Source organism: Eschrichtius robustus, chromosome 5, assembly GCF_028021215.1.
Source record: "Eschrichtius robustus isolate mEscRob2 chromosome 5, mEscRob2.pri, whole genome shotgun sequence".
Lineage (NCBI taxonomy): Eukaryota > Metazoa > Chordata > Mammalia > Artiodactyla > Eschrichtiidae > Eschrichtius > Eschrichtius robustus.
Genome location: NC_090828.1, coordinates 34,725,748 through 34,748,431, shown reverse-complemented (window position 1 = coordinate 34,748,431; position 22,684 = coordinate 34,725,748). Strand labels below are relative to the sequence as shown.

The 22,684-nt window shown below is 36.1% G+C and overlaps 2 protein-coding genes across 5 annotated transcripts in view; one reads left to right on the top strand and one right to left on the bottom strand.

Annotated features, from left to right (window-relative positions):
* HYCC2 (hyccin PI4KA lipid kinase complex subunit 2) overlaps positions 1–7,215 on the bottom strand; it is a 73,086-nt gene extending 65,871 nt beyond the window's left edge. For 3 of the 4 annotated variants that reach the window (XM_068544678.1, XM_068544675.1, XM_068544679.1), the window contains exons 1-2: positions 7,153–7,215; positions 6,313–6,346 (exon numbers count right to left, since the gene is read on the bottom strand). The gene's annotated coding sequence lies outside the window, so the exon portion shown is untranslated. Of the gene's footprint in view, positions 1–6,312; positions 6,347–6,581; positions 6,721–7,152 lie in introns of those variants that run through there. The other variant, XM_068544677.1, reaches the window with a different exon arrangement.
* A 137-nt stretch (positions 7,216–7,352) lies between these two features.
* NDUFB3 (NADH:ubiquinone oxidoreductase subunit B3) lies at positions 7,353–17,445 on the top strand. The gene is made up of 3 exons (XM_068543833.1): positions 7,353–7,608; positions 13,383–13,524; positions 17,152–17,445. Exons 2-3 carry the CDS (start codon positions 13,385–13,387, stop codon positions 17,306–17,308), a joined length of 297 nt encoding a protein of 98 aa, XP_068399934.1. The 5' UTR covers positions 7,353–7,608; positions 13,383–13,384; the 3' UTR covers positions 17,309–17,445.
* The last annotated feature ends 5,239 nt before the right edge of the window (positions 17,446–22,684 follow it).

Below are 22,684 nucleotides of genomic sequence, written 5' to 3'. Positions count from 1 at the left end.
GGTACTTTATTATAGCAGCCTGAATTGTCTGCGACAAAGGTCCTTTTCCATTTCTCCACTCCCTTGAATTTGGGCTAGCTTGGTGAGTTGCTTTGATCATCAGAATATGGTGGAAGGGCTGTTATATAGTTTCAAAGACTAATCCTCAAAGAGGCCTTGCAGCCTTACAGCTTCCACCTTCACCTTTTTAGAATGCTACCCTGAGAATGCCATGTAAGTAAGGATGCCAGACTAGCCTACCAGAGGATGAGAAGCCACACTGAGAAGAACTGAAGCACCTTAATGGACAGCCAGCACCATGTGCAAACATGTGAGTGCAGGTATCTTGGACCTTCTAACTCAGTCAACCCTCCAGGTGGATTCAGCTACATGAGACAGCCAAGTGAAACCAATAAAGGAACAATTTAGCCAACCTACAGAACCATGAAAAATAACAATAAATCTTTTTGTCCTGAGTCATTTAATTTTGCGGTAGTGTTTCAGGCAGCACTATCAAATAAACTTTAAGATAACACTTAAAATAACAGCTTCTTGAAGGTGAGAACAATCGCTTGAGATTTTTCTGTTTTTAACTTTAATTCATATGTTATAGCACCCTGGAAGCCATGTCGACTCCAATGCTTCTTTCCACTACGATTGAAAAAAAAGAAATTAATGTATGAAAATACAATGGGGAGCCATTAAAAAATTTTGTATGAAGTGAATAATATGTAATAGGCACTTTAGAAAGAGAACTCTGGTTACACTGTAGAGTGGACCACAGGGAGGAAAGACCTATGAGGGCAGAGTGACCAATATGAATACTGCTGGAATAGTCCTAGTGAGAGGCCTAGTAAGAGGTTAGAAGGCCAGACTATCATTACTACTGCTGCTGCTGCTACTATTATTTGCATTATATATTTATTTTATTTGTTTTAATAGAATGTCACCTTGGTGACTTTTTTTTTAATTTTTATTTTTATTGAAGTATAGTTGATTTACAAAGTTGTGTTAGTTTCAGGTATACAGCAAAGTTATTCAGTTTATATATGTGTGTGTATATATACATATATATTCTTTTTCAGATATTTTTGCATTATATGTTATTACGATATTGAGTATAGTTCCCTATGCTATACAGTAGGTCCTTGTTGGTTATCTATTTTATATATAGTAGAGGTATTATGTATTTATGATGAACAAAGCAAGTACTATAACTAGAAACTCATATGTATTTGCTCATTTAATCCTTAATACAACCCTTTTAAAAAACTTTTTATTTTGAAATAATTACAGACTCATAAGAAGTTCCCAAACTACATGCCAGGAGGTCCCATGTATCCTTTGCCCAGTTTCCCCCAATCGTAACATCTAGCATAACTATAGTAAAATATCAAGATCAGGAAACTGACATTGGTATAGTCCACAGAGGGTTACTCAGATATCACCAGTTTTACAAGCACTCATTTGTCTGTGCATGTGTGTGTAGTTCTATACAATTTTATAACAGATGTAGATATGTGTAACTACCATCACAATCAAGATACAGAACTATTCTATCACCGAGAGGCTCCCTTTTAACCACCCACTCCCTTCTCCCTGATCCTTAACTCCTGGCCAAACATTACTCTGCTCTTCATCTCTATAATTTTGATATTTCAAGAGCGCTATATAAAGGAAATCATACAGTATGTAACCTTTTGAGTGTGGCTTTTTTCACTTCAGACCCATCCTAGTTGCTGCATGTATCAATAGCTCATTCTTTTTATTGCTGCATAGTATAAACGTGCCAGTTTGTTTAACCATTCACCTGTTGAAGAACATTTGGGTTGTTTCCAGTTTTTGACTAATAGGAATAAAACTGCTATGAACAATCAGGTATAGGTTTTTGTGTGAATGTAAGTTTCAATTTCTCTGGAATAAATGCTCAACAGTGCAACTGCTGGACTGTACACTCTGTTTTTAAAGAAACTGAAGCTATAAATGGTGGAGCTGGGATTCTAATCTAGATAATCTGCCTCTAGGTCCTAACTCTTCACACTATTTCCAGTGGTAGTAGAAATTGAGAGAAGTAAATGGAATTAAAGAAAGAGTAAAAAGGTAGAGTCAACAGAATACAGCATCACTCACATGAGGGGTATATGAATAAAGTGTCAAAGGTAACACCAGGTTCCAGCTTCAGCACATTAGATAGATGACAAAATACGAATTCACCTTCATATATACTGTATTTGAGGTATCTGCAGGTCATCCTCAACTAGTAGGCAATTAGATTTATAGACTAGGAACCAGAGATTAAGAAAAAGCTCTGGATTAGAGATAGATTTGAGTAAATAACATCAGAGGGACAGGGTACAGAATGACAAAGAGATTTGACAACAGAACCCTGAAGAACAGAAACATTCATTTCCTCTAGTTTTTTCCCACAAACAATAGAACAGTAGGTACTGTGACAGACTGCAAATTCATATTAACTTTAGATATTACAGCATATCATGTCTTCCATATAAGTTTTACAATCATATTATAAAGTATAAAGTATAAAGGGAGTAATATATGCTCCCCTCCCCACTCCCTTTTTCATTTAAAAAGAAAGAACTACAAAAGGAATACCTGCTGATTAAAAAGCCTTAATACTACTCCATATGATACTATAATGATTATACATCATTATACATTTGTCCAAACCCATACAATGTACAACACCAAAACTGAACCCTAATGTAGACTATGAACTTCGGGTGATAATGTGTCAACATAGGCTCATCAATTGTGACAAATGTACTACTCTGTGGGAGATACTGATAATGGGGGGGGGGTGGTCTATGCATATGTGAGAGGGTTTATGGGAAATCTCTGTCCTTTCTACTCAATTTTGCTGTGACCCTAAAACCGCTCTAAAACGTCCAGTAAACAAACAAACAAACAAACAAAAATAATTAAGCCTCAGTACAAAAGAATATGTAAAAAGCATAAGTTTCACTCCTCGCTCAGCATCCAACTCCCTCCACCCATTTTTCAAAAAAATATATGGGGAAAGGAATTTAAGGAGGTAAACTGACAAACCTTAGTAGCTAAATAAGAAGCAAGCAATATCAAGAGTCAAGGAATAGGGACATCCCTAGTGGCACAGTGGTTAAGAATCTGCCTGCCAATTCAGGGGACACGGGTTCAAGCCCTGGTCCGGGAAGATCCCACATGCCACAGAGCAACTAAGTTCGTGCACCACAACTACTGAGCCTGCGCTCTAGAGCCTGCAAGCCACAAGTACTGAGCCCACGAGCCACAACTACTGAGCCGGTGTGCCACAACTACTGATGCCGGTACGCCTAGAGCCCGTGCTCCACAACAAGAGAAGCCACTGCAATGAGAAGCCCGCACACCGCAACGAAGAGTAACCCCCACTCACCACAACTAGAGAAAACCCATGCAAATAAATAAATAAAAATTGAAGAAAAAAAAAAAGTCAACGGATAATGTCAATTATACCTCAATGAAAAAAAGCCAAGGATTCATAATGACAAAAGTGATATATAAGTTTGATTCTAACCTTTTTTGAAGTTCAGTTTTTGGAATAGAACAAAATAACTATTATGTAATCCATGCTTTGCCATTTAACAATTTAAGTGCCACTTACCATATTTTATGACCACATTTTTGGCAGTTGTATTTCAAACTTAGAAAGAACTATAATCCCATAAGTAATCAAAGTCACACCCTTAATATATTACATAATTGAGTTTTTTACTCCTTTCTCCAAAATTAAAGTCTACTCATTTACTTTTTCTCGTAATTGTCTCCATGGCAGACAAATACCCAAACAGAAAGTCTAGGATTCATAAGAATGAACCATGAATTTCTAAACAGGACCTGTATCAAAGTCAACACATTCACAATTTCAAGCTTTAATATATATTATTTGTTTACAAAAAGATAAATGTATACCTTCATCATATCATAGCAATATTGCAAAAAAAAACCTTTTATCAAGAAAACTTCCAATTCTTATTTTCCAATTCTAGTTTAATTTAGTACTAGATAGCTTTCAGAGACATTGAGAGAACAGGTACAAGTAAATATCTGTGCAAAGCACAGGTCTGAATTATAAAAGAAATTAGCTTGGTTTATGTAAAGCAGCTAAGTGCCAAGTAAAAAGTAATCCCAACCAAAACATTCAGCACAATTTTTATTTCTGGCAACTTTAGCTCCTGGTTAGACAATCCATCATCCCAGCTATGACATTAAATGGTGAAAATTTATTGAGCTATAATATATTGATAGATTTAGGAGCCCTTTTTCTCAAGCTAAAACTACTGTGCTGGTTCACACCACAGCGTGAGAGCCTTGAATTAGATCAATGATTCTCAAGTAGAAGCCCGTCATAAACCATATCATCCAGGGGATTTTTTTTTCCTTCAAAATATATCTGCCTCCCTTCATATTCCCCCTACCACTAAGATTCTGCAGGGAAGTGGAGATGATATAACGGATATGCATGTGTGCTTTTTGTTTTTTAACTCCTAGATTATTCTGATATACATGTAACTCTCTTGGAGTTACTCACTTTTATGGAGAATGCCTGAATTAGGTCCAACTCTATTTTTTAACATTGTATCAACAGCAGGCAAAAGGAGCAGAGCTACAAAGTGATAAGAGCACAGCAGAAAGCTCTGCAGGTAAGGGGCTGTACTAATGGCAGCAGTAATCTTTCTGTGCCAGCTCCTTCCAGAATCCATTATATATTTTAGACAATGACAAATGTTCAGTTCATCATTCTGAGAAAAGCACACTGTCTACCAGTCAGATAAATATGTAAAAAGAAGCTATTTGGGACATCAAAAAAACTAAGCCACAGAAAAAGAAAAGACAAAAATTCCTCTATTCTTTAAAAGAACATAACAAAGCATTAAAAGAACAATAACAAAGTATTATTTTGTGCAGTTGTTAATTTGTTTGGAGACTTTCTGCCCATGTTTTACCATTTTAGTTTTTCGTTATGTAGTATTGATTTTTCTATGACAAAATTCAGTCAAGCTGAAAATCTTAACCATTCTAGAACCTAATAAACTACAATAAGATGACAAAACTGTATTAAAAAACAATCAAACAATCCTAAATCCATATCGCATGTCAAGATAGCTTAAGAGTTGGATTAAAAAACAAGCTTTCAAGGTCCATTTTAGGGCAAACAATCATACTTCTTTACAGCCATTGTTTCAAATTCCTTATAAACAGTACTGAAATGTATCAGAAAACAGAATTTCTAATGATGTATAAATAATCAGCCAATTATTATTATATTCTAATTTGGACTAGCATTCCTTAAATCACTTGGTAATTTCCTACTGAATGTTCAACTTTATTGCATTCTACAAGGACACCTACTGGCCATTCAAAATCAGCCATTAGTTCTCTAAGACAACTCTAGTAGGCTGGTTACATAATAAGAAGAAACACATACATACACACACAGAGACACATATACCCTGCATGAAAGCACGAGGTTTGTTCACAGGTACTCACACTACAGAACTGCACCTAAAACAGAAGCAGAACTGTTCTTTGGACTGAGAGTACTATTCTTGCCAAAAGATAAAACGACCAAGAATGAAACACCAAGTATCAAAATTTTTATCTGAAACACTGATAAATATCTCAGTATGCTAAACATTTCAGAACAAACTCTAATGATCCAGCTCTCTTTACCAAATGACATGTGGAAAAAACATTTTTTTCAATTTAGTTTCTGGGATACACTAATATAAATTATCAATATTGGAAAAAAAAATCACATTTTAGGAAGTTTTTTTGACATGCAGTATTAAAATAAGCTCAGGAAAATGATACACTTGCTAATAAATACTACATGAGTCTTTATCTTCTAAGCTAAAGGCAACATTTCAATCAGCTCACATTTTAGAAGTTTATAACACTTCCTTTAAAACTGCTTTCCAGTGAGCTATAAAATCAAGTTTTTAATGTAGTCTGTCATTCCATAATACACACTGAATGGAATTCCTATTTTAATTCTGTATTTCATTGTACAAATAATGAATTATAAAAACTTAGAAAAAACATGATAATCTACAATTAATTATGTCTTTAAATACATTTTACCTCTACCGGAGAGGTTCAGAGAACATACTTTTTAAACCTAAGAAATAAATAATTCAAACTGGTTTCTCAGACTCATAGAGCAAATTACCTAAAAAGACGACTCTCCCCCCACCAAAATCAGACCACCACCTAATTTTCACAGTCTCTAACATCCACAATATTTAGGGGGTAAAATCTACCAACTAATTTTCTAGTCATTTTCCAACTTGCACTTACCTCCTACTATAGATTTTTGAGGGTCTCCACTTTCCTGAAGATTAAAAGAAAAAAAAAAAAGATTTGTAGTCAGCCTTGACCCTCAAAACAAATAAATTCACGAACTACAAAACGTGAACCTGGCCACGCTCATCTCAGACTAACACATCTCTCAACCCAAGTCCATATTTGGGATAAGCTCTTCGTGACTACTCTATCCTTCATGCTTCTTCGCCCACAGAGCCTGCCGGGGTACAAAACAGTCAAACCAACGAAAAAACTATCCTCACACATCAAGGGGTTGCAAGACCTCCTCTTCCAGGAGGGGCAACCTGGTTGTTTGGGTAAATAACGGCCAAGGATTACATAATATACAGCTACGAAGAGTGTCAAGGATCTGGCCGCCAATAAATATCTTTCTTCTCCGCTTCCTCCGTTCCCACCCTGAGAAACGGCCCTAAGAAGAAGCAAGCCCTAGGATTTCTCTCAGGTGCCTGCAATGCCGCGCGTCCTCTTCTCTCTCGGAGCTCCGTGCAAGGAATTCTTCCAGCCCTCACGACGCCGTCTTGCTCCGGCCTCTCTCCCGTCTCCGCCGGCGCCACCGCAGCCCCCGACGCCTGAGGCCCCTACGTCGCCCCGCAGGGCTCAGCCTCCACCCGCCTCGGCTGCCTTCTCCTCACGACCCTCCCAAGCTGCTAGCTGGTCTCCTAGAGGTTCCGAAACCACCAACACCCAACACTCCGGCTACCGCCTTCCCAGACCACCCTCGGCAGATCCCCTCTATAGTTCTTGTAGCCGGAGAAGAAGAAAATCCCTCCTATCTGGCACTCCGCGTCCCGCAGAGACAGCGCCGCCGCCTACCTGTCACCCCTCTGCCTCCGGCTTCTTACCGCCACCGCCTCCCGCAGCAGCCTGCCAACTGCAGCGAAACAACCGGCCCTCCCATTGGGTGAGTCCACGGTCCAACAACAGTACCGCTGATTGGCAGCAGTATGCCCGCGGCCCTCCCCCTGTGCAGAGTCTAAAGATTCCGGTCTCCGAGCAAGGACCACGTCGCCTCTACCCCGCCCTCTGTCCTCCACAGTTTCTCTTACCTCGGTCAGACTCCGGATGCACAGATGTGCGGGGAAAATGTCCACTTCCAGCCTCCTTCATGTCACCTCCACCTGGTCCAGGAATCTGTGACCCAGGACCAGAATGTTAAATTTCTCCTCTGCTTTCCTGCCGTAAGGTACTCGAGGTGACAACTTCCGTTTCCGGTTGCCTCCGGCTGGCGGGTTGAATCTTGAGTGTCCTGAGAGGTCAGATTGTTGTCAGGTAAATAGGGGAGCTGGTGGTAGATCTCTTGATCGGGAATGAGAATGAGACTCTACTCCGGGGATTGTCGAAAAGGAGAGACTAAATAGAGAAGGATGATGAGAATGAGTAGCTCAAGAGGGAAGGAGATCGAAGAACTAGCAGGAGAGAACTATGAAGTCCTGGGGTAGTGAGGGGTGGTTGTAGAAGGATGCTGTGAGGATCACTGTGGTTGTTAAGTCCAGATGCTTTTTTTCCTCCTGTGTCACCCGCAGCACCCCCCGCCCCGTGTTTTTTGGTTTACCTTTGAGTCGAATGAAGGCACAACCGCACTCAAATCGAAAATTTGTAAAATAGGAATACTTGTAATGCCTGCCTCACGAGCATGTATAGTACAGTTTTAAATAAGATTTTTCTGGTATTAAAGTTTATGACACAATGTTAAAAGGGTACAAAATCACATCAATTTTTAGTGTGATTACTATTAAATTGCATATACGCGGATACAGGGACTGGAAGGGACACTAAAGGGGAAAACAGTTAATTTGTCTTTTATTTTGTAATGTTCTTATGGAACAATTTTTTAAATGAGGAGAAATTGGAATATATACTTCAAAGTCTTCGGTAAACTGTGAAATTACATATAGTGTAAGCGGCATTACCCTTTTATTTCCTTCTCAGGGAAAGTACGCCAACACTGTTCCTGTACTAGAGCCAGCTCTCGTTAGTGGAGGTTAATATCCACCAAACTTGAACTTGTAGGTTCACTCCAAACATAGGTAGATAGAAGGAGGTGAAAAAAAATTCATGATTACATGCTCTTTCCTTGTTGAACTTATTTCCTTGCTGTTCTTGTCTGAAAAGCTCTGAAAGGGAAATAATCACCTCTTGTTGTCCTTGGCACGATTTAAGTCACTTTATCTAATTTTAGTTTTTATTGTGAAGTATACATAACAGAAGGCTGTATAAAACGTAAGTACATTTTTAAGAATTATAATTAAGCAAACACTTGATCACCACCCCTCAGGTTAGGAAATAAAGCATTGCCAAAAACTTAAATATGCGTTCTCAACAGAGGTGATTGCCTTTTAAGGAGGTAAAAACTGGTTCTTGTTGGGTGGGGGTGAGAGGGCAAAAAAACCCTTAGATAATACAATAATTTGTGGCCCTCCAAAGAGCCATAGTACATAAACTGTGGTATTAAATTTTCATGTGGAGGGGTAGGGTGAGAACATGATTAGGGGGAAAAAAAGATCTTAAGAAGAGCTTTTGGGGTACAGTAATTACAATACGTTGAAAAACACTGCCTTAGAAGCTCCCTGAATGAGTTTGTGTGATTCCATCTCCTCCAGCAAGAGGTAACCAGCATCCTAACTTGTAATAATCGTTTACTTGTTTCACTTAAATTTTTTTCCTAGAAAATGAATTGTTAGGTTTTTCCATTTATATAAATGGGATTCAAAGTGTGTATTTTTTTCTGACTCACCCGTTGCTCATTCTTATGTTTGTGAAATTCATTCATACTTTTGCATGTTGTTTTTATCGTGTAATATTCCATAATTAATCCATTCCATAGTTGGACATTTGAGTTGTTTACAGTTTGGGGCTAGCATAAATAATATGGCTACAGAGATTCTTTTTTTTTCATCGTGTGTTTGGCACTTTTGTTGAATTTTTATTTTAACAGTTTTTCCACCTGATTCTCTTGCATTCTTTTTTTTTTTTTTTTGGCTGCGTTGTGTCCTCGTTGCTGCACGCGGGCTTTCTCCAGTTGTGGCGAGCCGGGGCTACTCTTTGTTGCGGTGTGTGGGCTTCTCATCGTGGTGGCTTCTCTTATTGTGGAGCGCGGGCTCTAGGTGCGTGGGCTTCAGTAGTTGCAGCACGCAGGCTTCAGTAGTCGTGGCTTGCGGACTCTAAAGCGCAGGCTCATTAGTTGCGGTGCACGGGCGTGGTTGTGCGGCATGTGGGATCCTCCTGGACCAGGGCTCGAACCCGTGTCCGCTGCACTGGCAGGCAGATTCTTAACCACTGCGCCACCAGGGAAGTCCTTATCCATTTGCCTGTTGATTATAAAATATATCTGTTATACAGATGCAAGAGTTTCTCTAGAGCAGTGCTGTCTAGTGCAAATGTAATACAAACCACATATGTTATTTAAAAATTTCTAGTAGCCATATTAAAAAGGTAAAAAGAAACATAAAATTAATTTTAATAATGTATTTTATCTAACCGAGTGTATATATTCAAAATATTATCATTTTAAGGTGTAATCAGTATTAAAAGTTAGTAATGAAATATTTTACATTTTCTTCATGCTGTCTTCAAAAGTGATGTGTTTTACAGAATACGCTGTTTTCATAAATGCAAACACTTGATCTGCATTTATATTTCATAAAATTTACAGTTGATAAAGCAGCTTTGCATGCCCAGTTTGTACCAAACACACTTAAAAATTTTCCAATAACTGGTTTGAAAATCCGTTTTGAAATTTAAATTAATTAAAATTAAATAAAAATCTTTAGTTCCCCAGTTGCATAGGCCACATTTAGGGAGCTAGTGGCTACTGTATTGGACAGTGCAGATCTAGAGTATATATACAGTACCTATGACTAGAATTGCTAGGCCGTAAGATATTCAAACGTTTAACTTTTCTAGGTCATACCAAGCAGTTTTTTACAGTGGTTTTGTTAAATCACATTCTTACCACCTGGGTGTGACAGTGGAAGGCACATCATCACAATGTGTTTTCCCCAATTTTCACAATCTTGCAAGGTAGGTTTTAACCTCATGTTATATGAAGAAACTGAAGTTGAGCAAGATTTAAATGATTTGCACAGGATTTTATAGCTATTAATGGTGCATTCAGGGTTTGATGCCAGATCTGTACAGCACCAAAGTGCACTTCAGTAGGATTCCAAACTCTTCCTTCAAGTGATCAGGATATCATTGTTTGATTTATGGCTATTCTGAAGTAGAAATAATTTTTAAGAGAAAATGAAGCTTCCCTAAAAATAGTGTTGTTCAACTTTTTGTTCTTCTTGAAAAGTCATTAAAATATTTAGTAAATGCCTATGAAGGGACTCTTACTGAAATATTTTAATTAGATAGAAGAGAAAATACATTGAATTTATTAACGGAAATTTGTTTAGGAGAAATGAGTATAGGTATACTTTCATGGTTTTTTTTTTTTCAAAGATATATCTTCCAAATTACTTAATATTTTGAGCATAGTAGTATTGTAACTTTGAGATAGCCTTCATACCATGGTAATATTTCAATTTTCATTTTCAAAATCAAGCTATTTAGTCAAAAATTTTTGACCTTTGTTTTGTATTCTCTTCCAAGTACATTGATACTCAAGTACGTTTAATGTTCTAGAATTGACATTTGCCAAAATAAGGGTTTTCTTGTAATCTAAAGATTTTTGGAATGAAACATTATTTAAAAAATATTTTTTGGAAAACGTAGTTAGAAGAAGCCAACACTTTATCATTATAATTAAATGCTTCTAGAAGTCTTTCTTTTGTGATAAGGTATTGAATCTCAAAAGTCAGACTGAAATCTGAAACCATAATTTGTTTCCTTTATATTATTGAATCCACCAAATAATAATGAAATAATGGATTAAATGTTTCATTCAAAGTTGTGAATGTTGTAGTTTTAACTTGTGTTTGGTAGGTATTCATTTTTATTCTCTTCTAAATGTGAAAATCATCAACATAATGTTTTTTGATATCTTAACATGTCTATAAATAAAAATATTAAGTGTTGGCTAATTTGTCAAAATTACTATGTACAGTTTTGTCCCCCATATTCTGGGAACTATTGTTTAATGAAATGAGCACTTCACATAATGTGTCTTTAGTATACACTATCTAATAATTACCTCTGTCTTCTAAAATTCAGTGTAAGAATCCTGCCTTATTATTGGACTTGTTTATAGTTATAAATGCAGACAAAATGGTAATAATCATTTGGTTTGGTTTTATTTCTGGAAAGCAGTGATTATAGAATTGCTACTGCTAACCTTATACAAATTACAGTATAGCATTATTAATTCATACCCTGTTAATTCGAAATCCATAACAATATACCTGGGGACTGAGCTCAAGTTTATTTTTGTATTATCTATAAAAGTAACACTAGAAAACTGAAATATTTATATACCCATTGGGGACATATTTTATTAAAGCAAATTTATCGATTAAAAAGGGGTCCTAAGGACTCTGTTAACGGAAGAGAATGTTAGAAAAAAAAGAATACTTATACTTAATATATGTATTATCTGAATCAGTTTGCTGGACACATGAAACTAACACAACATTGTAGATCAACTATATTTCAATAAAAATTAAAAAAAAAAAGTCTCTGTTGATCTACATCAAGAGTTAGCAAACTAGGGACTTCCCTGGTGACGCAGTGGTTAAGAATCCGCCTGCTAATGCAGGGAACATGGGTTCGAGCCCTGGTCCAGGAAGATCCCACATGCTGCGGAGCAGTTAAGCCTGTGAGCCACAACTACTGAGCCTGCGCTCTAGAGCCCGCGAGCCACAGCTGCTGAAGCCCATGCACCTAGAGCCTGTGCTCTGCAAAAAGAGAAGCCACTGCAGTGAGAAGCCCACGCACTGCGACGAAGAGTAGCCCTCGCTCCCCGCAAGTAGAGAAAGCCCATGCACAACAATGAAGACCCAATGCAGCCAAAAATAAATAAATAAATACATTTATTTATTTAAAAAAAAAAAGAGTTAGCAAACTACAGCCTGCTGGCCAAATTCAACCCATTGCCTGTTTTTATGTGGCCAATGAGTTAAGAAGGGTTTTTACAGATGAACATTTACAATCAATTTGATACTAAGGAACACTAAACTTTGAGCCCCAGTTAAGCAAAATGTTTTCCCCCCAAAAAGGAATTGCATTTTTTCATCAGAAGACTTGTATTATAAAAAATTATACTCAGTTGTTATATTTTGAATTTTATCAATAAATATTTATGGAACTTTGCTTTCTCTCCTGTTATATAAAGTACCTACATAATAACCTTGATTTTACCTCTTGGCCAACAAAGCCTAAAATATTTACTATGTGGCTTTTTACAGAAAAAGTTCATGTGATCCATATGTATTAACCACAGTAATACTGCATTTTTAAAGAATCATCTGAAGAAAGCACGTAACAAAACAGTATGTGCAACATTTTTGTTATAGATATTCATGAATTACGAAAGACTGAAAAGAAGGAAACAGTATTGCTTAAAAGTTAGGAGCAAGGGCTCTGAAATGAAACTGCAATGTTCAAAACCCAATTGTACCATTAACTATTTTTGTTACCTTCAGAAAGTTGCTTACTTTCTTGGAGCCTCATTGTCTTCATCTATAAAATGGGGATAATAATAGTAATTTAAGTTCAAAGAGTTGTTTTAGGAATAATGTGGAGTCAAGACAGTTAAAGCACTTTATCATAGTGCACCTGGCACATAGGGCGTGATAAATATTTGCTATTATTATAATGAAGAAAGAAACCAAACAGCAAATGGTTATCTCTTAGTGATGGGATTACCGATTATTTTTCTTTTTTATATTTTGCATATGTATATTTCCAAACTGTGAACATGTACTAGTTATGTAAAGAGACACTGTTTTATAAAATTTCTTGGCTTAGAATTTTCAAGTATTTATATTGCCTTTCTTTTTAAAACGTTAGCTTTAAATGTTTTACCTTAAAACATAAATAGTAAACTTGGGTATTTGATATCTACAATATATGTATTTCTCCCTTAAATTAATCTTTTCCTGTAGACATGGCCCATGGACATGGACATGAACATGGTCATAGTAAAATGGAACTTCCAGATTATAAACAATGGAATATAGAAGGGACACCATTAGAAACTGTCCAGGAGAAGCTGGCTGCACGAGGGCTAAGGGATCCATGGGGCCGGTAAGAATAATTAAATAATTTAAATAGAACTTATCCTAGAGAAGCAGTGTCTATGTTCCTTTTCAATGTATTCTCTTTTTTAAAAAATCATTGAAAGTGGCCTTTTACATTTAAGTTTTAAAATCAGCTTTATTAAAATACCACTTACATACAGTAAAATTCATCCCACTTTAAGTGTATCATTCCATGAATTTTGACAGATATGTGCAGTTAACGTGTGCAGTTATGTGACTACCACCACAATCATGGTGCAGAATATTTCTAGAATACCAAAAAGTTCCCTGATGATCCTTTGCACTCAGTGCTATCCTACCCCTGGTTCCTGGCAACCCTTGATCTGCTTTTTCAATTAGAATCATACAGTCTGTAGTCTTTTGTTCTGGCCACTTTCACTTATCATAGTGCTTTTGAGACTTATGTTCATTGTTAACTTATATCCATAGTTCCTTCCTTTTTTATTGCTGAGTACTACTCCATTGTATGCATATACCTCATTTTGTTTACTGTTCACCAGTTGATGGCCATCTGGCTTGTTTCCAGTTTTTGGCTATTATGAGCAAAGTTGCTTTAAACATTCAAGTACAAGTCTGTGTGAACATATGCTTGCATTTCTCTTGGGTAAATACCTAACAGTGGGATTTCTGAATCATTTGAAAAGTGTATTTTTTTAAATAAAAAACTGCCAAACTGTTATACAAAGTGGCTGTACCATTTTGCATTCCCACCAACAATGCATGAGAATTTCAGTTGCTCAATGTCCTCATCAATACTTGGTATTATCAGCCTTTTAATTTTAGCCATTCTAGTGAATGTAATAGTAATATCTCTTTGGGTTTTAATTTGCATTTCCATGAAGAATGAAGATCACGAGAATCTTTTCATATGCTTATTTGTCATTTGTATATTTTCTTTGGTGCGATGTTTATTCAGATCTTTTGCCCATTCTATTTATCAGAGTGTTTGTCTTTTATTGAATTATAAGAGTTGTCTATATATTTTTAATATAAGTCCTTTATCAGATAAAAGTTTTGCAGATGTTTTTCATTTTCTTTTTTAAAATAAATTTATTTATTTGTTTGTTTGTTTGTTTATTTTTGGCTGCGTTGGGCCTTTGTTGCTGCGCGCAGTCTTTCTCTAATTGCGGCGAGCAGGGGCTACTCTTCATTGCGGTGCACAGGCTTCTCATTTCGGTGGCTTCTCTTGTTGCACAGCACAGGCTCTAGGTGCGCAGGCTTCAGTAGTTGTGGCACACAGGCTCAACAGTTGTGGCTTGCAGGCTCTAGAGCACAGGCTCAGTAGTTGTGGTGCACAGGCTTAGTTGCTCTGCGGCCTGTGGGATCTTCCTGGACCAGGGATTGAACCCATGTCCCCTGCATTGGCAGGCAGATTCTTAACCGCTGTGCCACCAGGGAAATCCCTCTTCTCATTTTCTTAATGATGTGTTTCAAAGAGTTTTAAATTTTGCTGAAGTCCCAATTTAGCATTTTTTTCTTTTATGGTTTGTGCTTTTTGCATCCTAAGATTTTCTCCTAATCTTCTTCTGGAAGCTTTTATAGTGTTCTTTCTTACATTGAGGTATATAATCCATTTGAGTTAATTTTTATGTCATATGAGGTAAGGATGAAGGTTAATGTTTTTGCATATGGACCTCCAGTTGTTCTAGCACCATATATTAAAAGACTGTCTTTCCCCATTAATTGACTTTGACACCATTGTCAAAAGTCAGTTGACAATATCTGTACAGTCTATTTCTGGATTCTTTTCTGTTACCCTGATCAGTATATCTATTTTATGTCAATACCACACTGTCTTCAAATCAGGTAGTATAAAATAAGATGTCCAACTTTTAAAAAAAATTGTTTTAGCTATTCCAAGTTCTTGTATTTATATTTAAATTTTAGAATGAGCTTTTCAGTTTCTATAAAAAGCCTGCTTGGAATTTAATTGGGATCACCTTGAATCTTTAGCTCAATTGAGGATAACTGCTGTCTTAACAATATTGTCTTCCAGTCCATGGACAGTTTAGATCCTCTTTAATTTTCTCAGCAGTGTTCATACAGTCTTGTACATATTTTGTTCAATTTATCCTGACTTATTCCATATTTTTTATGCTATTGTAAACAGTATTTTTAAACTTCTATTTCCAATTGTTCATTGCTAATATATAAAAATATAATTGCTTTTTATATATTGAATTTGTATCTTGTTACCTTGCTAAATTCACTTTTTAGTTCTAGCAGACGTTTCTTACAGATTCCTTAGAATTTACTTCATAGAAGATCATTTCGTCTACAAAGACAACGTTATTTTTTTTCGATCCATAACCTTTTAATTTCTTTTTCTTGCATTATTGCATGGGCTAACACTACTAGTATAATGTTGAATAAAAGTGGTGTATTTGAACATCCTAGCTTTATTACTAATGGGGAAAGCATTCAGTCTTTCATCATTAAGTGTAATGTTAGTTGTGGGATGTTCAGAGATGCCTTTCATCAAGTTGAGGAATTTCTCTTCTATTCCTGGGTTACTATGAGTTACTATTATTATTGTTATTGTTACTAATAGGTGTTGAATTTTGTTAAATTCTTTCTCTACATCTATTAAGATGCTCACCTCTTTTTATTCTGTTAATATGGTGAGTTAATTTTATTGATTTTCAGATGTTATACCAATCTTGCATTCTTTTGAGGTAAACTCTACTTCATCGTGATATGTTATCCTTTTAAATATTGCTGGATTCAATTTTCTAAAATTTTGTTAAGAATATTTACATCTATGTTCATGAGGAATATTAATCTGTAGTTTTCTTCTAATGTCTTTGTCTGGTTTTGGTGTCTTAAATTAGATTTGATTAGCTTTCATAAGTCAGATTTTTAGAGTTAAGTGGGTTTTGTTCTTTAAAACATGATTTTTTCCACTCATTTATCCTTACCTGCGAGAGAAGACTTTTTTTTCACTAGAGCACTCTGATTTGTTTCCTTCTCTGTTCAGGATACTCAAAAGAATGATTGCCAGAGCACGAAATTAGTCTACTAAAGTTCCGGCTTCTATGACAGGGAAAATCAATGATCCTCTTGAATAGTAATAGTATTATCGAGTGTTACATACTCTTTGTGCCAAAATACATCATACATTACTCTGTTTAATCTTTATAATAATGCTATAAGGTAAATAGTAATCATTATTGAGTAGAAGAAACAGACCCCAACAGGTTAAGTAACTTGCCGAGCCTAAGTTGTGTATCTAGTATGGCAGAGCAAAGATTAATACCCTGGTCTCTTAACTTCCTCCTTCCATGAAGCTGTAATGACTAGTATGAGCAAAGCTACACAACTGACCTGTGATGGATAGGCCAAGGTGAGCCTTGCATTTGAGAATTCTGTAAAATCCTGAGTACTATGACTGTGAAATATGAAATCATAAAGTATTTTTTCTTGTATTTCATGTACGAAATGTGGGCATATAGATCTAATTATCTTATGCCAAAGAAAGATTCCTATTGTGATCCACTTAGGTTATCTTATATAAGGTTGCATTTAAGTCTGTTAGATGAAATCAAATATATTTTACTCAATGAATGTATGTAAGTCATATGTGAATATAATTTTCCCCTTTTTTTTCCTCTAGCAATGAAGCTTGGAGATACATGGGTGGCTTTGCAAATAATGTTTCCTTTGTTGGTGCATTATTAAAAGGATTCAAATGGGGATTTGCTGCATTTGTGGTAGCTGTAGGGGCTGAATATTACCTGGAGTCCCAGAAAAAAGATAAGAAGCATCACTGAAGATAATACCTGGAATTATCTTTTAATGTCTTCTTAACTCTCTTATAAAAAGAAGATTTCTTCACTGTAGCCTACTCATCTGTGTGTTTGTTCCTTAAAGAATACTAGTAAGATTTAATAAAGTAAGAGAACATGTACCAGTCTGCTTTGTCATTCTCTAAAAAAAAAAAAGTGTCTCCAGCCATATCAGATTTGGTTTGGAATACTTGGGGAGTTGAGGACTGGCAGCAGTACATTCTGCAAATAGCAGGCAGCCAGCATATATTTGAACAAATGGGTATGTTCTAATAGTTTTGTTTTTGTTTTAATTTTGAAAATTGTGATAAAATTTGCCATCTTGTTTTTAAGTGAACAGTCAGTGACATTAAATATATTAATAATGTTGTGCTACCATCACCACCATCCGTCTCCATAACTCTTTTCATCTTTTAAAACTGAAAGTCTATGCCCATTAATTAATAACCCCTCATTCTGCCTTCCCCTTAGCCTCTGGCAACCATCATTCTACTTTCTGTCTCTGTGATTTTTGACTACTCTAAGTACCTCATATAAGTAGAATCATTCAGAATCTGTCTTTTTGTGACTGGCTTATTTCATTTCGCATAATGTCCTCAAGGTTCATCTGTGTTGCATGGGTCAGAATTTCCTTTTTAAGGCTGAATAATATTCCATTTTATGTACATACCACATTTTGCTTATCCATTCATTCATTGATGGACACTTGGGTTGCTTCCACATTTTAGCTGTTGTGAATAATACTGCTATGAACATAGGTGTACTGTTACAGATTTTTTTTTTTTTGGCTGCACCTTGTGGCATGTGGGATCTTAGTTTCCCGATCAGGGATTGAACCCGTGCCCCCTGCCGTGGAAGCACGGAGTCTTAACAACTGGACCACCAGAGAAGTCCCCAGATTTTTATTTTTAATTTTTAAGATATTTTTAACAATATTTACTTATGTATGTATTTATTTGGCTGCGTCAGGTCTTAGTTGCAGCACGTAGGATCTTCATTGCAGCACGCGGAATCTTTCCTTGCGGTGCGTGGGCTTCTCTCTAGTTGTGGTGTTCGGACTCCAGAGCGTGCGGGCTCAGTAGTTGCGGCACACAGGCTCTCTAGTTGTGGTGCACAGGCTCTAGAGCACACAGGCTCAGTAGTTGTGGCACACGGACTTAGTTGCCCCGTGGCATGTGGGATCTTTAGTTCCCTGACCAGGGATCGAACCTGCATCCCCTGCATTGGAAGGCTGGACCACCAAGGAAGTCCCCAGAATTTTTTTTTTTTAATAAATTTATTTATTTTTGGCTGCATTGGGTCTTCGTTGCTGTGCGTGGGCTTTCTCTAGTTGCAGAGAGTGGGGGCTACTCTTCGTTGCAGTGCACGGGCTTCTCACTGCGGTGGCTTCTCTTGTTGTGGAGCACAGGCTGTAGGCACGTGGGCTTCAGTAGTTGTGGCACGCAGGCTTCAGTAGTTGTGGCTCGTGGGCTCTAGAGCGCAGGCTCAGTAGAGCATTCTTTTCAAATGAACATGGAACATTTACCACAACAGACTATATTCTGGGCCATAAAACTATATTTAAGAGGATTGAAACAACACAAAGTATATTCTTAGACCATGAAGAAATTAGACTAAAAATAACATCTGAAAAATCTACAAATATTTGGAAATTGGACAGCACACTTGTAAATAGCCCCTGCTCAAAAAAGTCTAGGTATATTAGAAAATATCTTTAACTGAATAAAATGAAAACACAAATAGCAAAATTTGTGGCATGCAGCTAATAAGATTGATCTCTAGCTAGACTGATGAGAAGAAAGACACAAGTTAGGAATACTAGTAATGAAAGAAGAGACATCACTACAGATCCCTTAGAGACATTAAAACAACAATGAAACAATAATATTTATTGGCAACGTTATGCAAATAAACTTTGATGAAATTGACTACATCCTTATGAGACAAACTACCAAAGCTCACTAAAGAAGTAAATAACCTGAATAGCAATATATATATTAAAGAAATTGAATCTCTGGTTAATTGTAAATTCATTTGCTGGGTTAGGTAGCGAAAAGATGGAAAGTGCAGTGCTTGATACATTAATAGTAGAGAATAATAGTAGTTTTGTTCTCAAATCTTAGAATTGATTTTTCTTATCCATCATAATATTTGCTGGAAGCAAGAAGTAAAGTTTTCTTTATATTTTAATTTGAAAATTATTGCCTGAATGCCTTAGGAGTTGCAAAGCATACAAACGACTGTCATCTTAGCTGTTGCCATTACTTGAACTAGAGCCAATTAAATGTGATACTCGTTCTTAAAATGACCGAAGTACATTTGAGAATAATGCTAATTATGTGTCTGCTAGCCTCATGAATAAGCACTGTAGATGATTATTAAAAGGGTTATTAGCCCTTTTCTGTATGTTGGCCAAGTTCATAGTAAAGTAACAAAACCTAAGATGGCATAGCTAGTAAGTTCTAGAGTTAGATTTGAATCCAGGTCGGACTCCACAGCCCATAGTTACCACTAAATTATGTTACCTATCATGTTGTGTCTGATAACTACTATAAGATGCCATAAAATTATCGTTTTGGATCTTTTCTCAGCGCTACTTTCTAATTACGCTTGAAGTAAACAGTAGGGATTTTTAACAATCTAAAATGTGGCATGTAATATTTTATGAAAAAATAATGAATACAGTCATTTTACTGTATACTTGTACTTTGAAGGGAACTCTGTTTTGATACACCTAATGAAACAGATTTAGACATTTTTTTAAAGTAACATGAGGACTTTGGAGGGACAAGTTGGCATAGAAAATGTGTACAAAGACAAAACCATGGAAAGAATAAGAATTTATCCAACTGGGCAATTAATATGATGGAAGAAACAAATTAGAAGAAAATAAAAAAGGAAAAGACCAGGGGTTGTAGGATTATGGACCTGATGGAAGCAGCAGAGACAAGCAGAACTTGCACAATAGGATGTATTAACAATCATCCACTCGCTGCTTCAATCAAATATAGACCTTAATGATACTGTGAAAAGGAAGGTACTTTACATTGGGTTTTAACACAGTCAGTCTACATATTAACATAAATTTGTTTAAGTTTGGAGAGAGAGGACATTGGCAAGGCTTACTTGGTTAGGGACTAGATAAAACTATTCCAGTAGAAATAAATTGAGTCTTACCCTTCATTCTTCTCTTTCTCTTTCCTATCACTGATCATATTTGTCATTTTTCTTTTTAAAAATTTAGGTATCAGAGAATAGACAGACATTTTCTAACATGGTGGTCCCCCAAATGGGATACACACAACTCATGGGATGTGTGAGACTATGCATTGATGTGAGAAGAGAAGAAATTTAAACATATTTATTTTCATGTTTAATAAAAATGAATTCAATTTTGCTAATGTTTAATGTACAGACAGACAGTGAGGTTTTCCCTTATTTGGTGGCTACCAAGTGATCACATAGAATTGTTGGTAACTAAGGTATCCTGAGGGGAAAGTGGGAGTTCTGCCCTCCAAAGGGGAGAACAAAGGGACTTTTCAGTCGATTGCTACAGATTGTACTTCATATGTACTTGGTTCTTGGAATTTATTATCTACTAGTTTTACTAAACTAAACTTCGTGAAGTGGGTAAGTGCCTTAAAAAGGTTTTTTACAAAGAAGCTGCTAATAGTGATATGCATGAACAAGCAAACAAGAAGAAAATAAATTATGAACTCTTCATCAGCAACATTACCAGGTAAATTACAATGATCTAACCATGAAAAAAAAGTCAACCAAAAAAAAAAAAAAAAAGATCAAATTATGGATTGGACCCACTGTTAGTACAATAAACCTTGCCCTAAGAGTATATAAATCTGATATATTAACTAATGATGGCATGTAGTCCTTTTTAAAAAATATTTATTTATTTGGCTACGTCGGGTCTTAGCTGAGGCACGCGGGATCTTCGTTACCGCATGCGGTATGTTTGTTGCAGTGTGCGGGATCTTTAGTTGCTGGCGTGCTGGCTCTTAGTTGTGGCATGTGGGATCTAGTTCTCTGACCAGGAATTGAACCCGGAACCCCTGCATTGGGAAGGCGGAGTCTTAACCTCTGGACCACCAGGGAAGTCCCCATGTAGTCTTCATGATTAGGAAATTTAAAATTATGTTTGACTAGAATTGGGGACTTCCCTGGTGGTCCAGTGGTTAAGGCTCTGTGCTTCCACTGCAGGGGGCCTGGGTTCCATCCCTGGTCTGAGAACTAAGATCCCACATGCGGTAAGGCGAAAAAAAATTACTAAAATTGACTGTAGTGATGGTACACATAACTGTGAATATAATAATAACCACTTATAATAACACTTTAAAAAATTGTGTTTAATCTTTGTATTACCCTTAATTTCTATATTTGTGTATTCTTAATGTAGATGATAATATTTACATATTACATATAAAATGTTAAGACAAAGATGGGGATTTAATGTACTTTCTCCTCAGAGTATTCAGCTGTCATTAAAAAATAGCATTCAGAGGACTCATCAGATATTTAAAGTTTTTGTTTTTTTAATGTATAGTTTATTATATAAAACCCGGGTAGTTTAGCAACAAAAATTAAATGTTATTTCATGATGGCTTCTCACTCAGTTGGCAACATGAGTTTCAAAATTTGATATAATCCTCATGGGTCCTCAGAATCTCTAGAATTTCAAGGTTTGCAAGTGATCACATAGAATTGTTGGTAACTAAGGTATCCTGAGGGGAAAGTGGGAGTTCTGCCCTCCAAAGGGGAGAACAAAGGGACTTTTCAGTCGCTTGCTTGTTTCAAATTAAACAGCTATACTATTGAGAATAGAATCCTCCACTTGAGTCCTAATTTACCTCAATATCAGTTAGCAGAGGGAAATGGGGTGGTTTTTTTGCTTTTGTTTTTATTTTTGTTTTGGGTCAGAAAATCAGCTTCAGGAACTCAGAAACTAGACCACACAATGGAAATTGCATTGCCTGCCAATAATTATATTAAAAAGGATCTATTGCACAGTGTTGTTTTAACACATTATGTTATGTATAGAATATATATTATATACTTTATTTTTATATAGTATTACATTTATCATATATTATAAATATAATATTCAAAATGCTTAACTCATTAAATTATTAAATGCCATATATTGTATTAGATTGAATTAACTTTGACACATATAAACAATTTTAAACTGGCTTTAGCTATTTAAAAACAACAACAACAACAACAAAATTTCTTGTCTCAAGGTCTGTATATTTTTCTGTTGAATCTCACATAAAAAAAATTAAAAAAAAAAAAACTCTTTGAAAATGTGGCCCCAAGTTATAAAACTACCTAAAAAGGATTGCTAAA

What these genes read in the sequence shown, in the direction of transcription:
- NDUFB3 (XM_068543833.1), top strand. Translation starts at nt 13,385, where the DNA reads ATGGCCCATGGACATGGACATGAACATGGTCATAGTAAAATGGAACTT. An exon ending in CTAAGGGATCCATGGGGCCG is followed by an intron (nt 13,525 to 17,151) that starts GTAAGAATAATT and finishes TTTTTCCTCTAG; the next exon opens with CAATGAAGCTTGGAGATACA.